Source organism: Muscardinus avellanarius, assembly GCF_963383645.1.
Source record: "Muscardinus avellanarius genome assembly, chromosome: 13".
NCBI lineage: Eukaryota > Metazoa > Chordata > Mammalia > Rodentia > Gliridae > Muscardinus > Muscardinus avellanarius.
Genome location: NC_137799.1, coordinates 33,259,636 through 33,281,183, shown reverse-complemented (window position 1 = coordinate 33,281,183; position 21,548 = coordinate 33,259,636). Strand labels below are relative to the sequence as shown.

General features: G+C 37.1%; 1 protein-coding gene across 1 annotated transcript in view; it reads right to left on the bottom strand.

Annotated features, from left to right (window-relative positions):
* The window catches only part of GRIN3A (glutamate ionotropic receptor NMDA type subunit 3A), a gene marked incomplete at both ends in the record, with an annotated part of 172,011 nt that overhangs the window by 112,229 nt on the left and 38,234 nt on the right, over window positions 1-21,548 (bottom strand). The window contains one exon of the mRNA XM_080709309.1: window positions 9,999-10,603. Within this exon, the coding sequence (XP_080565435.1) occupies window positions 9,999-10,603 (605 nt within the window). The remainder of the gene's footprint in view (window positions 1-9,998; window positions 10,604-21,548) is intronic.

The following is a 21,548-nucleotide window of genomic DNA, read 5'->3' as shown; positions in this document are numbered from 1 at the left end:
TGAGTTGATTCCTGTATTTGGTGAGATATAGGGGTTTAGATTCATCTTTTTACAAATGGTTAGCCAGTTCTCCCAGCACCACTTGTTGAAAAGACTGTCTTTTCTCCAGCGTATGTGTTTGGCCCCTTTGTCAAAGATTAATTGACTAAAGATGTGTGGGTTTGTTTCTGTATCTTCTATTCTAATCCACTGGTCAGTATATCTGTTATTGTGCCAGTACCATACTGTTTTTACTACTATTGCTCTATAGTATAGTTTGAAGTCTGGGATTGTAATGCCTCCTGCATGTTTCTTATTGTTGAGAATTGCTTTGGCTATTCTAGGTCTTTTCTTTCTCCATATAAAGTTCATGATTGATTTTTCTAGGTCTCTGAAGAATGTCGCTGGTTTTTTAATGGGAATTGCATTGAACCTATAGATCAGTTTTGGCAGAATGGCCATTTTGATGATATTTATTCTGCCTATTCATGAGCACGGGAGATCTTTCCATCTTCCAATGTCTTCTTCAATTTCTTTCTTTAATGTTTTATAGTTTTTGTTGTAGAGGTCTTTCACATCTAGGGTTAGGTTTATTCCTAGGTATTTTATTGGCTTTGAGGTTATAGTGAATGGAATTGTTTTCTTTGTTTCTTTCATTGTGGATTCGTTGTTGGCATAAAGAAAAGCCACTGATTTCTTTAGGTTGATTTTGTAACCTGCGACTTTGCTGAATTTGTCAATCAGCTTCAGAAGTCTTTTGGTTGAGTTCTTTGGGTCTTCCAGATAAAGGATCATGTCATCTGTGAATAAGGATAATTTTAATTCCTCTTTTCCTATGTGGATTCCTTTGATTTCCTTCTCTTGTCTGATTTCTGCAGCAAGAGTCTCAAGGACTATATTGAAAAGGGGTGGTGATAGTGGGCATCCTTGTCTTGTTCCTGACTTTAGCGGAAATTCTTGCAGTTTTTCCCCATTCAATATAATGTTGGCTTTGGGTTTACAGTATATTGCCTTAATGATGTTGAAGTACTTTCCTTCTATCCCAATTTTTTGCAGTGTTTTTAACATAAATGGGTGTTGGATTTTGTTGAATGCTTTTTCAGCATCTATTGCTATGATGATGTTGTTTTTGTTCTTGGTTCTATTTATGTGGTGAATTACATGATTTGCATATGTTGAACCAGCTTTGTTTTTAGGAAACAATGTGGATTGTTTCCTAATCCACATTGCCAGTCTATGTCTTTTGATTGGTGCGTTCAGTCCTTTGACATTAAGAGATATTATTGAAATATGATTTTTGTTTTCTGCCATTTTGTGTTCTGTCTACTCTTGGGTGGTTTGATCTTTCTTCTTTACTTAAATGGCCCACTTATTAACTTATTTTCTTCTCTGTTTCTGAAGTCTGCTTCTTTTTTCTTCCTTATGGTTTATTTCTTTAAAAAATTTCTCTAGTGTTGGCTTTGAATTCATGAATTTTTTGAGATTCTGTTTATCCTGAAAGACTTTGGTTTCACCATTGATCTTGAATAGTAGTTTTGCTTGATAGATGAGCTTTGGTTGGAAGTTATTTTCTTCCAGGGTCTGGATCACATTGTACCAGTCTCTCCTAGCATTCATGACCTGGGTTGTATAGTCTGGGGTGATTATTACTGTTTTGCCTCTATATGTCACCCTTCCTTTTGTTCTCACTGCTTTTAAGATTCCTTCCTTGGCCACCATGTTGGTCATTTTGGTTATTATATGGCATGGAGTAGTCTTTCTTTGGTCCTGTCTTAGTGGAGTTCTGTATGCCTCCTGGACATGAAGGTCCAAGTCTCTTTACAAATTTGGAAAATTCTCTGAGATTATTTCCTTGAAGAGATTACAGATGCCCTTGGTCTGTACCTCTATCCCTTCTTAAATGCCAATTATCCATAAGTTAGGACGCTTCATATTATCCCATATTTGCTGGATGTTTAGGTTTTGTTGCTGTAGAGATTTCTGTATATCACTGACTGTGTTTTTGGTTTGGGATGTACTGTCTTCTAATATTGATATCTGTTTTTCATTTCATCTAGTCTTCCAGAATTTCTTTCTATTGCTGTCTTCATTTCACTTATTGCCTCTTTCATTTCATTCCAGACCTCTTTCTGATTCTTTTTTAGTGATTCTATCTCACCTTTCACCTCCTCTATACTTGTTTTAAATCCTTTCATCATATTGTACATCAAGATTCTGAACTCCCCTTCTTGTATTTCTAGTAGGTCAGTATTCGTGACTTCTGCTGTCTCTTCATTGTTCCTGGTTCTCATATTTATAGCATTCTCTGTCCTGTTTTTCTGGTTTCTACCCATTGTTTGTGAGTATTATGCTTAGTCCAATAGTAATATTAGGAGTTTAGGGGTATCGGCAAGTCAGCAGAGCTTTTCCAGTGTTGAGGGTGGGTGATGGGGGAGGAGCTGTGTTGATGGGTAAAGGAGTCGGATTAGGTAGAAGATATGTTTAGGTTGAGAAAGACTTTAAGTATGATAAAGTAATATCTTGCTGAAAATGAGAGAGAGTTAACTAGTAGGACTTGTCGTTAGTAGAGTAAGTATGGATATATGAAATACTTTGAGTATTAAACACGGAGGTATATTATGGGGAAAAGTTTTGGGGGAGAAGAGTATGTAGGTTAGTGTGGGGAAAGTTGTAAGAGGGGTAATGGAAGGAGACAAACATAAAAAAAAATCCACACAAGATACCAAGACTACTATGTAATCCAAGAAAAAGAAAGGAAAAACTAATCAAAGGAGGAGAACGAAAAAAGGAAGGAAAGAGGAAGAAAGAGAAAAAAAGGACAAGAATAAAATAAGAGGAACTAGCAGCTGTGTGAAATCAGAAAATAAGGCAAACTATTAAATATATATATATAAAAACAACAAATTAAAGTAAAAGAAGGGTGGGTTAAGAAAAAAAATATAAAACAGCAATAACCATACCAAAACAAAAGCACCGTAAAAGCAAAATGAAACAAAACATCCACAATAAAAGAAAAACAAACAGTCCTACTTATTTACGAATATGGGGTCAGGTCCATATAATATTTGCGTATCTGATTGCTTTGGTAGTGTTCAGAATATAATCCAATGTCTCTTAGTTTTCTTTGTACTCTATTTTTATCTTCTTAGGTCACTCTGGGTATTTGGACACCTTTCTTTCCTTTAACTGCTTTGGGTTTATGTGTCAGGATGTCTGGTTTCACTGTTATTAGAATCTGTACAATTCCCAGGTTCTGCGAAATTCCAACCTGTAGTTAGCACCTCTGCACTCACCACCCTAGACTCCCGCCTGTACTTCCCTACAGCAGGGGTGGAGAATGTCTAAAGTAGACTTGGAATCCCCCACCCCCCTGAGGTCCTGTGCAGGTATTGTGTCTCAATGGATTTTCCTGTGTCTCTGGAAATTTCAACTGGGCTAGCCAGTGTGGTCCCAAGATATACCCTAGGCAAAGGGATGTCGGTTCCTGGAGGCCCACACTTACTGCCAGAGCTCTGCCTATTCCGAGAGTGCAGGCTGGGTGTGCTGCTATTACTGGACCCAGGTGTGAGTGGGTGCAGTTGCCTAGTGCCTGCTGCTATGCTCCTCCAAGGTGTATTGAGCTGTGTTCTTGATTAGAACTGAGCATCAGGCTACTGGGCGGGCGGGAACTCCCAGCGGTGTGCCAGGGGTGTGGGATAGGTGCACAAGGGTCCGGGTGCACAGGCAGTGTGCGGTGTCCAGCAATGATCTCTGCCTCCCGCGGGACGTAGAAGCTGGGGGGACTCAGAGGAGATTTCAGGGGCACAATGAGCTTTCGCCACCTGAAAGGCAGGCCTCTGGCAAGGTGGATGTCTGGGCTCCGTTGGGGGTGGGCGCTAGGCACACAAGGTAGGCTCTGATTTAGGGGTGGCGGTGGCGCAGGCACTGACTACTAGTAGGGGTCTGGGGTGCAGACAGGGTGCACAAGGACGGTGCTGGGTTCTGAGGCGTGGGACAGATGCCCCGGGCCAGTGCTGGGGTTGGGGCTGGGGCGCACGCTAGGACCCGCACTTTCCCTGGATGCACTCAGGTACCTGGCTTCCTTGGTTCAGGTGTCCGTTGGAGTCTCTGTGCCGTTGTGATCCAATCGCTGGTGAGCACACAGAATTCTGATGTGGGTGCTGCTCGCTGCTTAAGATGAGGCTCTATGTCAATATATGGTATTTCTGAGTCAACTATTCCTCTGAAATGTCATGGGTGTGGAGAATGGAGTGGCTCTGAGATATAGATATAGAATTCAGAGTAGAGCGGCACCTTTACCCTCCATAGCTTCACATTTTTTGGCATAGTTCCAAAATTTACAATAGAAACATATAGAATGAAAACATCAACAAAAAGTAAGATTTCCTCTCAGGAAAATAAAAGCTTGGAAGCTCACTAATTTGGAAAGATTCTACAGTTGTAAACTTGCTAGATCCTAGATTAAGTAAATTTGAGCTATATGCATCAAAATAGGGTCCTGAGGAAATGCTGATGTTTCCAGTGTCTCTTAATTAATGCCCCCCCTTGGTAAAAAATTTTACACCCAACTCTTGGTATGACTTAAGTGAAATACAGGGAGGGAAAAGTTCAGGAGACTTCAGTCAACCAATCCATTGCTATGGGTTTCTTATGGAAGCATCTGGAAATAAAGGCCTGATGTGTTGGTTCCTATGATTAATAACATGCTTTATAGAAGTATCAACTCAGTTGCTCTAGATGAACAAGTTAACCTAGGAGTAATAGCTGGACATAACAGGTCACCCATGAGCAATATGTTTTCCATGGGGCTCTTTGCGGCCAGTGTGTAGCAGCTTCTAACCTCTGGCTCCCATGGTCAGTGCATTTGTATTTGTTTTAAGTACATGTTGAAACCTATAGGCAAACAGGTTTGGTTTGGTAGAGGTTCTTAGGACAAGAATGCTTATATATGGGGAATTATGCTTCCTGATTTGTATAGCTTTGGGCTAAAATAATATAAATTGCAAGAAGTAATAGGATCCTAATTAAGGAAGATTTACATTAATTCCAAAAGAACCTAGAATGTGGATAAAAGTAAGCTGGTTTAAATCAAGGTAATAGTTGAATGACCTTAGGCATAAGACTTAACTTATTTGAGATAAGAATCCTTATAATTAAGAAAATATAGTCTATAGAGTTTAAATACCTTTGTGGGGTCACAATACCACTATATCATAGTGATTGGTGAACAAGAATATCTAAATTTAGAATCACATCACACAACCTCAAGTCCTTCTGAAATTCCTCTAATGTTTAGGAATGAATTGGGCATTATCATCAATTCATAACATCAATTTATATCTTGGGTTTTTGAGCAGATATTTGTTTTAATATTTTTTTCTGTAGATTTTATAGGCCCTCATGATACCTGGCACATAATTGATTCTAATTAGTTTAACATCAATAATTAGAACATTTGCTATTAATGAAAGGCCAGTGAGTCTCTGTATTCTTTGACCATATGAGCATAAAGATGAACATATCTTGGAGGGGAAGGAGTCAGCCAAGGAGGGGCATAGAAAGGCCAGCCAGTCAGAGGATAATCAATCACTAATAGAATGAGTATGGAAGAATAATAATCAAATAGGTAGGTTAAGCAAAATGGGCAAAAGTATGGGTAATTAGATGAGCTTAGATGTTGAACAGATGAAAGGAATTGTCAGCTTCCTAAGGGCAGGGGCCTCTGTCTTCTCTTCTTTGCATCTCCACTGTGGGGCAGAATTTTTGCAGGGTGTAGAAATGAAGTGCAGATGCTATTCAAAGAGGAAATCTGGGATTAATTACCCCACTGAGAAGTTAGTATAACTTATCAGGGCTATAATTAATTAGCCAAAGGGTCAGAGATTCCTTTGGCCAGGAAAATGAGGTATCTATCAGTATCTAGAGCCTTCAGATCAGCATGCACAAATCCTGTTCCCTGGTACAGCAGGTAAATTTTCAAACTCCTGTTCACTTTAGCCACAGCCTGGTGTTCAGAATGCAGTAAGGGAGGAAATGTGGGCAAAGCTAAAATAATTTTGAGAATTAAGAACAACTTTTGTGTTCTATTGGTTTCAAAATTACTTTCAAGGCTTTCATTATTTGGTTAATTTATTACAGGATTGTAATTTTATAAATATGTCATGGCTAATGTTCTGCATTTCCTCTAACATCCACTATGCTTATAAAATGCAAACTCCTCAGCCTGGCATAAAAGCCCTGTGTGGCATGTTATCAAATTAACTACTTTTCCAGAATCATCTCAAATCCACCTCATATGCAATTAATCCTACAATAATACTAAGTTTCCTTTTAAAGTCTTGCTAAATTTGCATATGACTTTTCCTCTGCCTGTGAATTTGCTCCAAATCTGAAAACTCCTTTGCATTTATCAAGATCTGTTGCCAAATCTGAGAGTTAATTTTTTTCTTTTTTCTATGTATCTGAACATACATATCTATTCTTAAAAGGCACATATATTGTAATTTCAAAACCATGTACTTAATTTTTAGTTTCACTCATTGGACTGTCCGCTCCAAAATGGTAAGATTCAAGTCTTTATTTTGCCTACTTCACCCTATTTCAACAAATGATCATTGGCTGGACAGAAACACCCTGACATATGTATTTATAGAAGTACTACCGAAATAACATGCCAGTTATACTGGATCCAAATAATTAACATTTAGAAAAACAACCAATAAATAAATTGTTAAAGATCACACAAGAAGACTGGTCCCCAAATGCTTTTGTCTACATTTAGTTATGATGGACATTTGCTCTGTCATGTGGGGGATTGGAAAGAATAAAATCCCTTTTACTTGTAATTATGTCTACATTGTCTGCCACGAGAAATGACTTTTTTCTAGCCTAAAAGCTTATACTGAAAATGCCATGTTTTTGGTGATTTTGTTAACATTTTTAAATGTTAACAATTCTGTCAGCCTAAACCGAAAATGACTGTGTGAGAGATGAAAGCTTGCATAACACTGACACCCGCTAGTCATGGCTCATTATCCTCCTGGCTTTTATCATGCAGCAAGGAAGTGGGGTCAGCCTCACAAAATTTAGGAACAATTAAGAAAATTACTGTATGCAGATGTGACTTATGGACTGAGAATAAGTTCCTAAAAGACTGAATTAAACAAAATAAATAAGGATGATGAAAAATCCACAGATGTTTTATGGCTTAAGGCAGCTTTTAAGTTATTCATTATAAAGACTCCTTCTGGGGTTCTGCCCACTTCCCTTGACCCTTTCTCGAACACTTTGAAACTTTTTCTTTGACGGTATTCCTCAGGGAGTTTAAGAAGTCCTAGGCATATTTTCTGAAGTTCTTTGAGTTCATTTCTCAAACACATCCATAAGGATTGAAAATATTGTCAGTGACCCTTACACATTGTGAATTGCCACTGGGTTCTAAACCTCACACTTTTTTTTATAGCTTTCAAAGTTTGTGGAATAAAAATGTAGAAACAGCCATGAGGGTAGAGGTTATCTACTAACCTAATATTCCAACAAAAAAATGTACAGAAGAAAACCAGACAGTAGGCATAATGAAAAAAAGGTGTGGGAGGGAGGACGAGAGAGAGAGAGAGAGAGAGAGAGAGAGAGAGAGAGAGAGAGAGAGAGAAGAGAGAGATTTTTAACTTAGATAATATTTATCTACCAAATTCTCTTTTTGAACACATAATATAATGAAGGATATAAATATAATAGAATGTTTCCTGTCCTTTCTTTGTCAGTAAATTTCAATTACTATCTATTAAGTGCCTGCTATATGCTTAGCTTTGGACTAGGTGAATGATAGAGCCTCCACTTATATTCTGGTTTAGAAGCCAGCTGCATAGACAAATACTGTGATGGATGTGATAAATATTGTCACATAATTTCATATACGAAGTGTCATGAGACTCTAGTGGAAGGAGGCATGTATTTTAATGTAAATTAAATAGTGAGAAGCCAGTAAGATCAGTTGATCTTGATAAAATGAATCTGAAGACACATAAACCAAAAGTCTACAAATAACCCTTCCTGTAGTTTCTAAACATTTTTTAGGATTAAAAAACCATTTTTTTCTTGTGTTCCTCATTGTACACGAGACAGAAAGATGCTAAATAACTCAATGTAGTTTTCACCGGTGGTTTTTCTTGTCTGTTGTTCATGATAGTCTTTCCAAAACAACAATGCCTGTCTCAAGCTATAAATCAAAGCTTTGCTTATGTTTGTTGCGAAGGAGAATACTTCTTGTCTTAGATGAAATCCTGAGCTTCAGTTATGTGCTAGTACAAAAATAATAGATTAATTCAGGATAGCAGTTGTAAAATAAATAGCTTTTAATCTTATAGAAATTCATATAAAATGGAAAAATGGACAATTCAGATGATGATAGGACAGTTAATTTTAAAATTTGGAGATTTTAAGAATAAATTTAAATTACTTTTTATATTTTATTACTAATAGAATTCTTTAAGAATTTTTAGATTATGCCTAGTCTTTATTTATTTATTTTTATTTTTGGTACTAGGGATTAAAGCCAGAGGTGTTCTTCCTATAACTCTGCCCCCAAATCCTATTTTATTTTTTATTTTTAAACAGGATTTCACTAAGTTGATAAATCTTAACCTTGTACCTGGAATCCTCCTATCTCAGCCTCCCATGTCCTGGGATTACATGTTTCCCACCACGCCCAGTTTATGATTAGTCTTGAACTCTGCCGTTTATATGGCACTTAGCGTGTTGCCTTGCACATAGAAGGTGCTCAACCCGTTCATGGAAAATTAAATTCAGAATTCTGAGGACTTTTTGAACTTTTAACAAACATTCATATCTTCTTTAAAGGTAAGACACTCTGGTCTTACCTGGTATTCCTCAATGCAGTCAAATGTCACTGTTCCAAGAGAATTGTTTAGAAATGAAACCTAATCTACATGTAAACTGTCACCTCTGAAATACCTGTAGTTTTCTGACCAGTAAGCCTCTGCCTAAAGACAGAGAAGAAGAAGAAAATCTAGGCCTAAACAAAATATCCTTGAAGGACATTCCTCTCTCCCCAGGGATTATGCAAACCATTTCCATAGGATAGGCTATTCTTTATTTTAAATAAACTTTCCCATTCTAGATTCAGAATAAGATTGAGGCATTAAGCAGAAAAGTATCTAGTTAGAACATATAATACATATAATTACTTATGCAGAAAATAATAAGTAATAATTTAAAATAATTAAATGATAATCTCTTGTGAAACTTTTAGCTCTATCTTTTATCTATTATCTATTACAATTCCATGGGCTACAGAATCTGCTGCTATAACCATTTTTCATCAATAGATATAGGATGAAAGAAACTAAGGCTTAGAGAATTTGAGTAACTTGATCTGGTTATGCATATCTTAAGTGGCAGAGCTAAAATTCAAACTCAGTATGACTTTAGAGTGCCTTTCATTACTCTTCACTGCCTTAAACATCAAGACCTGGGGGCCGAGAGAAAAGTTGATTTCTTTTTTGGGTACCTTTTTTCTTTGTATATTTTTGAAGAGATTTCCAAGTCTATCAATATAGGGAAGAATGGGAAGGGAAAGAAATATTCATCGTTCATCTCCTATGTGTCAAACCCATTAGGTACTTTTCATATGTCATTTCATGGTGTCTTCATTATACTATATCTAGCTACTCAAAATTATTTGAATTTGCTAATTAGAAAAGACTACTCCTCAGAGCTTTTAAAGAGCTAAGCTAAAACAGTGGGGAAAAAGAGACTAAGATAATATCTCAAAACAGAACTGAGTACTCTCCTTATACCAAGCACTTACATGTCTGTAGATAAATGACAGAGAATAGATGATGAGATACTAGCATTCTGTAACCAGAAACCCTGTCAGAAATACTGTTAGAGTTTAATGCTACTTAGAATCAAGATTTCTGCAATGGGGATAGATAGAAAAACTTTACTTTTTGTTGCAGTCCTTTGAATGGGAATGTAACCCAGGACTTGAATCCTACCTTGATAAATATTGTCCTGAAGTGAGATTTGTAGTGTTCACATCCATGCAGTTCATCGTGCTGGGAATGAGAGCAAGTTCTGGCTCGATCATGGTGGCTGTGGCTACAGCTCTTGCAACCAGCTCCATGGCATCTTGTACGTAGTACTCAAAGAAAGACTGTGTTGTTTTCCCATGAGCAATGAGCCCCAAGGGCAGACCTTCTGTCCTCAGTTCCTGTACATTCTGAGAATCTCCCAGCACCCAGTGGAGCTCAGGGGGTGTCACCCCAAACTGGGTGGTAATTTCAAAAATCTGCCGGATGCTCTCCATGTCACAGCCAAATGTCACCATTGTGGGCGTGCCATTCTTAACACTCTCCAGTTGGACCTGCAGGAAGCTCAAGAGGTCCTCAGTGGAGGAGAGGTTAGCAGTGATGTTGATGATGGACCCGAGGTGAAACTTGGAATTATTCTGGGTAAGGAGGAGGAAGTCAGTGATGTTCCAGTCTTCCTGGCACAGCAACAAGCTAAAATTGTACCAGTTGTTCATGGTCAGGATTGAGACAGTGACATCAGCATCAGAACTTAATGAATTTTCTAAACTCAGTTGTAGGTGAAGGGGATTCTGTATTTAAAGATATGAAAAAGAAGAATTAGAAAGCATTGACCAAATACTTTAACATAGGGTACTTTTCCTTTCTTATAAAACTAAATCTTTAATTTTTCCCTGAAGTATTCAAATACCTCTGAAATAAATTTCCATATCTTGGAAAAATATGCTTTATGTTTTAATGTACCCACTGATTCCTAATAACTTATTTCCCAATAATTCTTGCTAAGAGTACCAGAAGGCAGATGGCTTTTGGCATAGATAATAAGAGGAACAAAACCATGCTTTATTTTTGATTTTTAATTTTTGGTGGTACTGGGAATAACCATGCTTTAGATCTTAAATTTTTTTTATCAGACCTATTTTCTTTACAGGTAGTCCCCTTTATGCATCGTATTTTGTAGACTGATGCTATTGACTACTGTTTTTTGGTACTGAAGAGATATTTGTTAAAAGAAATCTCATTGAACCCATGGGTGTTTTACCATTAAGCAGTCCTTTTATTTATTTATTTATTTTTATTTTAAAACAGGGTCTTAGCTGGGGGTGGTGGCACACGCTTGTAATCCCCACACTTGGGAGGTGGAGACAGCCATGCTGGCTTAAGAGACCTGTTTCCAAATAAAAAGTATAAAATAGGTCTGGGAGTGTAGACCGGAGGTAGAAGGGCTTCCAGGAACCCCAGTACCACCAAACCAAACCAACCAACCAACCAACCAACCAAACAAACAAACAAACAAAAAACAAGGTCTTAGCTGGTCGTGGTGGTGCACGCTTGTAATCCCCACGCTTGGGAGGCGGAGACAGGAGGATTGCGCAGGTTCAAAGCCAGCCATGCTGGCTTAAGAGACCCTGTTTCCAAATAAAAAGTATAAAATAGGTCTGGGAGTGTAGACCGGAGGTAGAAGGGCTTCCAGGAACCCCAGTACCACACACACACAAAAAAGCGTCTTGTGAAGCTCCTGCTCACTAGCCTAGAACCTGTGATACTCTTCTCAGCCTCCTAAATACTGAGATTACAAGCATATACCACCATGCCTGGCTTAATTTTTTAAACTTTCTTCTAGATGAAATAATTGAAAAAGTTACTTTTTCCCTCTTTATACTTTAATAGCAGAAAAATCTTAAAGTACAGGTTCATGTATATGGAAGTATAGAAGATTAGTAGACTATTGGTTTTAAAACTTATTATTTATTTTTATTGGTGCATTATATTCATACATTGTAGTGGGGTAATAAAAAAAGACTTGTGTAGACATATATGCACACATCACCCAGTCAGCCCCCATTCAGTCCCCACCCCCTTCCCTCCCTAACCCTCTCTCCCATGTTTGGCTTAGTGATTGATGTCAATACGTTTGTCTAAATACATCATGTGCCTCAGAGACCTTTTTTCCCACCTCTCCTGCCCTCATTCACTTTAGCTTTCACATATTAGTAAAAGCATCCGATTTCTTACTTTTTGTGTGACTGACCTACCATTTGACCCAGCAATAGCACTTTGCAGTATCTATCCGAAAGAAAGCAAACCAAACTATCAAACTAATCCATGCATATCTATGTTCATAGCTGCGCAATTCACCATTGCCAGACTATGGAACCAACCAAGATGTCCATCAATGGATGAATGGATCACAAAGCTGTGGGATATGTACACAATGGAGTTTTACTCAGCCATAAAAAAATACAATTACAGCATTTTCAGAGAAATGGATGGAATTGGAGGACATTATGATTTTTAAACCCTTCAGCAAGACACTTTTAATGTCTATGGAATAAATAGCAGTGTATACATGAAAATTAAGTATACAGTCCAATGTTAAAGACTTGATTACACTTCTGCCTCAGTAAGTCTGGATTCTTACTGTGAACTGTGAGATGTGAAATGTATGCCACTAAACACATATGTAACTTTCATCACAACTATTTATGCAACTTATCAACTAAATAGAGGAAGAGTATCCTTTTTTTTTGGTGGTACTGGGGTTCCTGGAAGCCTTTCTACCTCCGGGCTATACTCCTAGACCTATTTTACATTTTCATTTGGAAAAATAAAAGCAAGGCTGGCTTCGAACCTGCGCGATCCTCCTGTTTCCACCTCCCAAGAGCAGGGATTACAAGTGTGCGCCACCATGCCCAGCTGAGGAAGAGTATATTATTGAAAAGTCACAATTATTAATCATATAGATGATGCATAAATGGCCTTCAAATATTAATAAATTTATAAATTATTCTGACCAAAAGTAGTTAATGTAAGAGAAAACATTTAACTTTCTTTAACAATGATATCACAAGCATGTTTGGAAAAATGCCATATACATTGTTCCATTTGGGAATTATTGGACTATGTGGGAGTTTGCCAAACATTCAGGTCAAAAATATATGTTGACAGTTGAAGAGGGTTTTCTCAGTGACATTTTAAGGCTTGTTTAAATGGAAAAAGGAATAGGTTCTCCCTACTCAGTAAAAAAAACTTGCCAAGTATTCATCAAGCCCTGTATTCAATAATAATAATAAATAAAAATAAAAAAGGATTTGAATTGAGCTTTGAACTCTGAAGCCTAAAAAGGTTTTGACTTTTGTATAATAATAAAAAAAAAAATGATGGGACTTGAAGGGGCTTGGAGGAGGAAATTTATGACCACAGGCCGGAAACGAGGGCATTCATAATGGTAGGCAGGTTAGATTCTTAAAATTTATTCTGAGAATGTGAGTTTTGTTCTCCTAAATAATCAAAAAACAAACAGTTTTGGAAGGATCAACAGAGAGTGGGATAACATGTCCTCCAGGATCTTGACTAACGTCTGTTCGAATTAGAAGCTTGTGTTAATGATGGTAGAGAGGACAATGAAAAAAGGTTTTTAAAACTATAAAAGAATTTAGAGGCAAAATTAAATGTGAGAGGCAAAACAAATCTGTAGAAAACCAAAAGAGAGCGTACAGTAAGTAGCTCCTGGTTTCCAGGCTGGAGATGCCAGGGAAGATCTGGAAGAGAGAGAAATGGAAGCTTCCCTTCCTCATTCTACCCCCACTCCCCCTTGACACATAAACATTGTTCCAGAGAGTTCTTTCTGTCTACCCCTTTTAGTTTTCTTCCTTTTCTTCTTTCTTTTCCTTCCTCCTTTGTCTTAACCCTCTTTCAGAAGAAAAGAACAACGGAAGGCAAGCTCTACATTTAGCTGGCAGGAACAAATTATTCCCAACTGTTTTCTTGGCTTCAGCTCCCTATTCTGTTGCCAATTTTCTTTCTAAAACAAAAACATAACCATATCATTTTCCAACACCATCACCTCTGAATTACCCATAGGACAAATATCAAAATCAATAGTGTGGCTTAGGAGGCCATTCCTACCTCATTATTAGCATTATTTCCAGCACTCAAAACATGCTGTTGAAAAACAGAATATGTTACCCCAAAATATGGCCCTTTGGCATACGGATTAGTTTGAATGATTATTTTGAGAAACCATAGATGATAGAGAAACTCTGAAAACAGAAAAGCTATTCTTCTGTAATGGGAATTTACATCTATAAGGGAATTCTTCATTTGTGAGGGTTTCTCCTCTCCTTACCAGGAGTAGAATGAATAAACCACTAGATAGTCTTATAAATTGAGAAGTCACCAAGAATTCACATAGAAAAGATTACCATGCTTGCCATGCCTTTCCTGGCTACGTCCCCATAACTGGTCTACCTAACATCCTTTCTCTTTTTGTTTCATTAAAGATGATTTTTTTTTACTTTTTTTTAAATTGGTGCATTGTAGTCATATATCTTAATGGAGTACAAAATGGTAGAGGCACACATGCATACATCACTCAGTTAGGCCTATTTAAATGCAAAATCAAAGCCACCTCCTAGAAACTTACTAACTTACTTTCCTGAATATCTCACATATATACAGGAGTTACATATATTAAAGATCTGTTCTTCTTTTGTTAATCTGTCTTTTGTTCTAGATGTTGTCCCAGTAAAGAACTAAGAAGGCTGGAAAGTTAATATCTCTCCTTTGCAATGCACACTGAGTCAGGTTATACTGAACAATTTCTTTTTCTTGGGCCAGAGCAGGAATTTTCATTCCTGTAAACATTCAATTTTGCTATTTTTCCACCTAGAAATAGATTTACCTGTATTTATATTCATCTTTTAAAACTCAGCTCTTCCATGCATATTTCTAGAAACTCATATCACGTTTACTACTGTTTTTCCTCCTGCAATCTTTCTTAACTTATATGAAGCTCAAGTTCTCTAAAGCAGCCACGTCTCTTTTAACGATCCTGCAGACTGTTGGACCTCGGTTGCGTAGAACATGGTGATCGTGGAGAGATGGAATGCTACATGTCTGGAGACATAACTGTTTGGGGCTACCTTAGGCTCTTCGGAGAAATAGTTCTTGGATCTTGCCTAACATTCGTATGACCATTGGCTAAAACCTCTTAGGATGTATTATTAAGCTTAGCTGACTTTTAGTCTTCACCAACTCTAAAGCTTGGAATGCTATAAGATAACATCTGAAACCCATGAGATATCCCTGCTCTTTTCTAACCCACCTACCTAAGACCTCCACTAGTGTGTTCAAGGAATGTATTGAGTTATGACATTTATTTTTTGTTCCTTGGCTGTAAGAGTTCACATAACCTCTTCCACTTTGGAGCAAATCATTCAAGATAACTTGAGTCCATGTTCCTGGGCCTTTGCCATGCATCTTTAGCTCAGGATAAACAATTTTTTATTTTCTTTGAAGCAGAGCTCTCATTTGTGTTGACACAATATTTTTGTCCTGTTGACCTTTTGCAGTGGTGAATCAGTTTTTGTTTGACTGTTCTCTGACTGCTGATCAGGAAGGATTAATGATCTGACATTATTGATGTCATGTTATTCCTCCATTATAGAATTCATAACATTATAATGTAGCTACTTGTTTAGTGTTTAACTCCCACAATATACTGGAAGCTTCTTCAGACAAGCACCATGTCTTTAATGTCTCTTCTAACATGGTTAACCAGAGATGGCATTTGTCAAATGGAATGTCCATTCTCTCCAAGTCCTGGGCTATGATAACAATTTAAAATACTATAAAGATGAGCTAGGCATGGTGGCTCATGCTTGTAATCCCAGGAGGCTGAAACCAGAGGACTGTAGTTCGCAGACAGCTCAGCTACTTAGTGAGGCCCTCTGCAACTCAGTGAGACCAGGTTTCAAAATAAAGAATAAAAAATACAGCAGGTATGTAGCTCAGAGGTTGAATGCCCCTGGGTTCCATTCCGCAAAAATAAATAAATAAATAAATAAATAAATAAATAAATAAATAAAATACTATAAAGAAAACCATTTACAGCAGAATAGCAAGGCTGAATATTTAGTCCTAAATTATAACAAAGGCCCATCCAAACACTTCCTACAGAGGAACATTCCAAATCATTTTGTGAGGAACAAGTTCTTATGGAGGTAAAGATGAGATTGTTGTCTCCTTGCTCTATAGAAAATAAAATTAGCTAATCATATTGAGCATCTAGAATTAGACAGAGAAACAAATGTTTTTGGCATGAGAGAGCAGCCAGAGATTTTAATAAAGACCTCTTCTTTCTTCCCCTCAATGGATAATAATTAATCCGCATGATCACACTCATCCCTACAAATAATGCTGTCGAGAAATTCCAGATGTTAAAGTTAATCCTTTCACAGACTTAAAGGACAACATTCTCCAAATAAATATTTATTAGGTAATATTTTAGAAGCATCTAGTGTTATATTATTTGCCTAGCACCCCCAGATGCAGTGCCTTTCAATTTCTTGCCATGTAATAATGAAGTCATACACACGCACATAGGTGTGCACATAAAACACAAAGATATGATCATATCTAACACTAAAATTGAAGTCTAATAGTATAACTTTTGCCAAAAGCTGAGACAAAAATTAAATAAAACCAATGAAACCAAATTGAGAAAATTTGAAAAAAATAGTATAGGGTTTGCATTAGGTAATATTAGAACACATTAGAAAATATAATTTTATAAAGCAATAATAACTGAAACAGAAGTGTTAATGAAAGGATTAACAGGGTAACAAATAGAACAAAGGTTAAATAAGTAAAGAAAAACATCAATTGAATAAATTAATATATTATGTAAATAAGAATCATAAATGTAGAATAAATTATGAGTTTAAGAGTTAAAACAGATTATTTAGAAAAATAACATAATTTAAATTTCTAATTTTACTATATGTTAAAAATAAATTCCAGGCCATTGGAGAGTTTAGGGTATGCTATTAAATCATTAAAATAGAACAGATAACACAATAAAACTTAGCATTTACTATGATTAATATTTGTCAATTAAAACAGAATAAAAACAGACTAAATAGGTAAATATGTCTCAGAAAATCAAATAACAATGATAAAGAAAAATATGCTAAAGTTAGATTATATTATTAATTTTGGAACTAAATACTAAACAAAAATAAAGTAACACAAAAATGAGAACATTAGCAGCAAATTCAGTAAACAGTTAATGTTTACAAAGTATAAAGAACATATACTAATCAATAAGGTAATAAAATTCTACTGCATGCTCACTCAATGCAGAAAAGTAATTTTAACCTCCTACTGTAAGCCATGCTCTTTGTAAGATATTTTCTGTTGTTTGTTTATTGAATACGAGACATTATATGAACAACTAAACAATTTTTCTATATTCTAAATTATGAAAATTTCTATAAAGAAAGCTAATAGGGTTTGGTGAGACTGGGGAAGGAAGAAGAGCATACCAGGAAAAGTTTAGTGGAGTGCAGAGATACAGGGATTGGTGCTATAAAAACACTCCCACTATGATGTATGATTATAATGCACCAATTAAAAAAAACACTCTCAAACTGGGACTTTAGAAAAAAATTAAAAGCATTTGAAAATTATTGATGATAAAGTTAAACATATGTAAGAATTTACTATAAAATACATGTATTTAATTTAAAAATTTAATTGAACTAAACGTGTCATTTTTGCCATCCCATCTTCTTTGATAGTATTATTTTCTAGCACCAGTAAATAACTAACCCCAACCCTTCAATCTATATTTCCTCTGCCTGATTCTGCATTGTCCTCTGCAGTAGTGTCCACAAAGTTCTCGCTTACGTTCCAAGCTGTTCTTGCAGGTGAGGCTACCGTTTTCTTCACCTACTGGATCTTTTCTCTTCCCATCTGAGCTAGGATTTAGTAGTAGCATCCCTCATCTCCATGATGAGGCCAATATCACCAACTATCCTACCTTAGCAATTCATTATGAGAATTTAGTGTGAAACTGTGATTACGTGTGTGAAGTGTCTGGTGTGAGATGAGGGCCCAGCGGCAGTTGTTGTAGTTAGTGTGTAGAACTTAGTCATTCTGTTGGAAGTGTTTGCTAAAGTGACTGCAGTTCAGGATTTCACTTTGCTATTGCTCTCTTCTGTCTCATCTCTTTGCATGCAGTGGTCTCAGCAACAGAAATCTTTCCCATATAGTAATTATGGCAACTCCTTAGCAGGAAGATATTAGTCCTGTCTCATGCTGGGAAAGGCTATTTACTTGGGAGAAATTAAATTCACAGTAGCATCTTCCCACTGCTCCCAAACTCTTCTGTCTTTGGTAAAGAACCAGTATCACTTTAAAAATTAAGAAGTTTTTGGCACCAACTTCTAAAGATTCCTCCATCCATCTTTGTTCTTCCAGAGAAAACAGATTCACCTATTTTCTGGATCAGTACAAGTTTCAAAACCAGGATTGGCTTCAGAAAGAAGCTTGCCAGAGAGCTTTGAGATTTACCCCAACAGAAGAAGAAAATGAAGTTGGTTTGCTTTAAGAGTAGAGAAAATATAAAATTCTCTTTGCTCCTTCCTGGGCCAGCAGACCCAAGTGAGATAGAGTGTGGCTCAGAAAGGTATGTGTGTGTGTGTGTGTGTGTGTGTGTGTGTGTGTGTGTGTGTGTGTGTGTGTTTTGGAGGGTACTTAGGATTAAATTCAGGGTTCTCTACTTTTGAACTACACCCCTAGTCCTTTTTATTTTTTATTTGAAACAGAGTCTCACTAAGTTGATGGAGCTGGCCTCATTCCTGCAATCCTCCTGTCTCAGTCTTCTAAGTAGTGGGATTCCAGGCATGTGCCACCACACCTCTCTCAAAAAGTGGTTTTTCATTTCATTTTGTTTTGTTTGTGGTGCTAGGGATTGAATCTAGGGCTTCGTCTGTGCACTATAGAGAGTGTTCTACCACTGGGCTATATCTCCAGCTTTTTCCATTACTCTTAACAGAGATGAAATTCCCTGTCTTTCATAAGTCTGCTAACGATTAGGCATGTACGAGGGGCTCAGAACAGGCTTCCATGCTGCTATAATGAAGCTGTAGGGGGTTCTGTTTCTCATTATTTTACACCTCATTTGACCTCTGTTGTATAGAAGGCCTCTTTTTCTTTCTGAAAATTAAAGGTTATTCCTTTAGATATCCAAGATTTTAAATAAATTATTTTTATGGTTTCATTAAGGATTCAGGCAGACACAATGTTTAGTCCCTGCCCAGAAATTGTAATCTAATAATAATTATAAAAATGAAGCACTAATATCTACTGATGTCTCAGTACATTATGCATACTGTCTTATTTCCTCCTCACATGGGCCTTTTGAGGTGGCTTCGCTGAGCAGCCTCCTTGAACAGAAGACAAAATTGAGGCTCAAAAAGAGAGCAATTTTTCCGAGGTGGAATAATAATAAGGAATAGAGCCGGATTCAAACCTCAGGTTTGTCGGGTATGGTGGTGCACGCTTGTAATCCCAGTACTTGGGAGGCTGAGACAGAAGGATTATAGGTTCACAGCCAGCCTCAGCTACTTCGTGAGCCCCCCTGCAACTGAGACCCTGTTTCAAAAAAAATTTACTTGCTAACTCTGTTTTCTTAGAAAAATTAACTATTTATTATTTTGAATTTAAGAATTATTTGTATATACTTTGGATACATTCTTCATTAGATATATGCTTAACAAATATTTAAAAAATTAATAAAGTGTGAGTAATGCTTTAAAATTCTCTTAACTTCAAAAAATAATAAATAAAAATAGGGCTGGGGGTGAAGCTTGGAAGTAGAATGCCCTGGTTTTAAACTTGGTGCCACAAAACAAAAACAAAACAAAACAAAACCTCAGGTTGTTGAACTTGAAAACCTGTGCTCTTAACCACTACTTTATACTGTTCCTTACACCTGATAAGAACAAGATGGGAAGCAGACGCTTGACATTTGTGGATGTTATATTAATCACTCCACTTGGGAGGCTGAGACAAGAGGATCACAATTTCAAGGGCAGCCTCAGTACCTTAGCGAGTGTTTAAAAATGAAATAAGTTTTTAGAAGGGCAGAGTGTATAGCTCAGAGTTAGAATGTCCCTAGATTTAATCTCCAGTATCAAAACAACAAAAAAAGAAAATTTACAGTTCCAATTACTTGTAAAGGTCTATGGGATGAAGCCACTTGTAAGACATGGCGAGGCATGGGTTATAATGACATCGTCTGTGTCACTGTGACCCCTCTGTTGTTCCGTGTGCACATGGCCTCCTTGCCATTTTCTTCACTCATTCTTCCCTGTGTAGCAACTCCTCTGAAATGATAAATCTTGTATTGCTTCATTGGCAATAATTTTACAAAGGAAGATTGCTGCATAACGAATGACATCAGTCTAGATAGAATAAGAAAGTTTTTAAAAAGCTCACTTGAATTTTTTTAGTATGAATGGAGGTGTCAACAAAGATCTTAGAACATATCTTTCAAGAGTTTTGAGTAAACTGAAATATAAAATAGTATATAGAAGGCAGGATTCGGAAAACCTGATGCAGTTGGCATAATATTGCTGTAATGCTGAGGGTGGACTGTTTCACTGTAAGGGAGGGCTGAAAGGTATGTGGTCCTAGAATAGGGTCAACTTGTTGGAATACAGAGGACAATGGTAGAGGAGTTGAGTTCCAGTTAGGAGGAAGTGTTGGCATGCCCAACTCCATTGACTTCAAAGACAACTGGCTGATTTATTTATCCAATAATATATGTGCTTGAGGCTCATTACATCTATGTCACAATGAGTGTTCTGGGATGGAAGGAATAGCAGATGCAGTCATGTCGTGCCCTTTGAACCAATTCAACCCTTCTAAGTCCTACACTGGTTTTTAGAAAGGAAGGTAAAGGCATTACAGGTTGCTTTATGCCACTCACTCAAGCTTTCTTCACTGGGCTCTTGATCATAGATTATTTACATTCTAATTTAATGTAATTAATGGGACCTAACTTGATATATACTCCATCTCACTTCTTCCATTTGTTCTACATTCTTGTACTTTTTTTCCTCTCCACTGTCCTTGGTAATCTTAAAAGCTTTGGCTTGTGACTTATTTCTGGGCCTTGATTTTTAAGCTCACTCATAAAAGCTGTGCTCCACCCAGATGCAACTACTGAGGCCTAAAAGTGGCCACAGTCAGACTTGGGCTTGGGGAGCCTTTGATCTAGAGGGTGCGGCTACGCAACATACATACACATATGGTGTCTGCGGAGAGCAGTCACATTAAGCATGATGTTCCAATACAGGACAGGGTGATACTGGAATAGGGAGCTACTGAAAATGTGAAAATTTGACACAGAAAAGACTATCAGTAAGCAACAAGGTTTAAAACTTTGGACTTGAGCTGGGCGTGGTGGCTCACGCTTGTAATCCCTGTGCTTTGGCGGCGGAGGCAGGAGGATCGCGCAGGTTCGAAGCCAGCCGCGCTGGCGTAAGAGACCCTGTTTCCAAATAAAAAAGTATAAAAATAGGTCTGGGAGTGTAGCCCAGAGGTATAAGGGCTTCCAAGAACCCCAGTACCACCAAAAAAACAAAACGAAACAAAACAAAACAAAACCCAAAAAAACAAAAATAAAAAAACAAAACAAAACAAAAAACCCTTTGGACTTGAGTT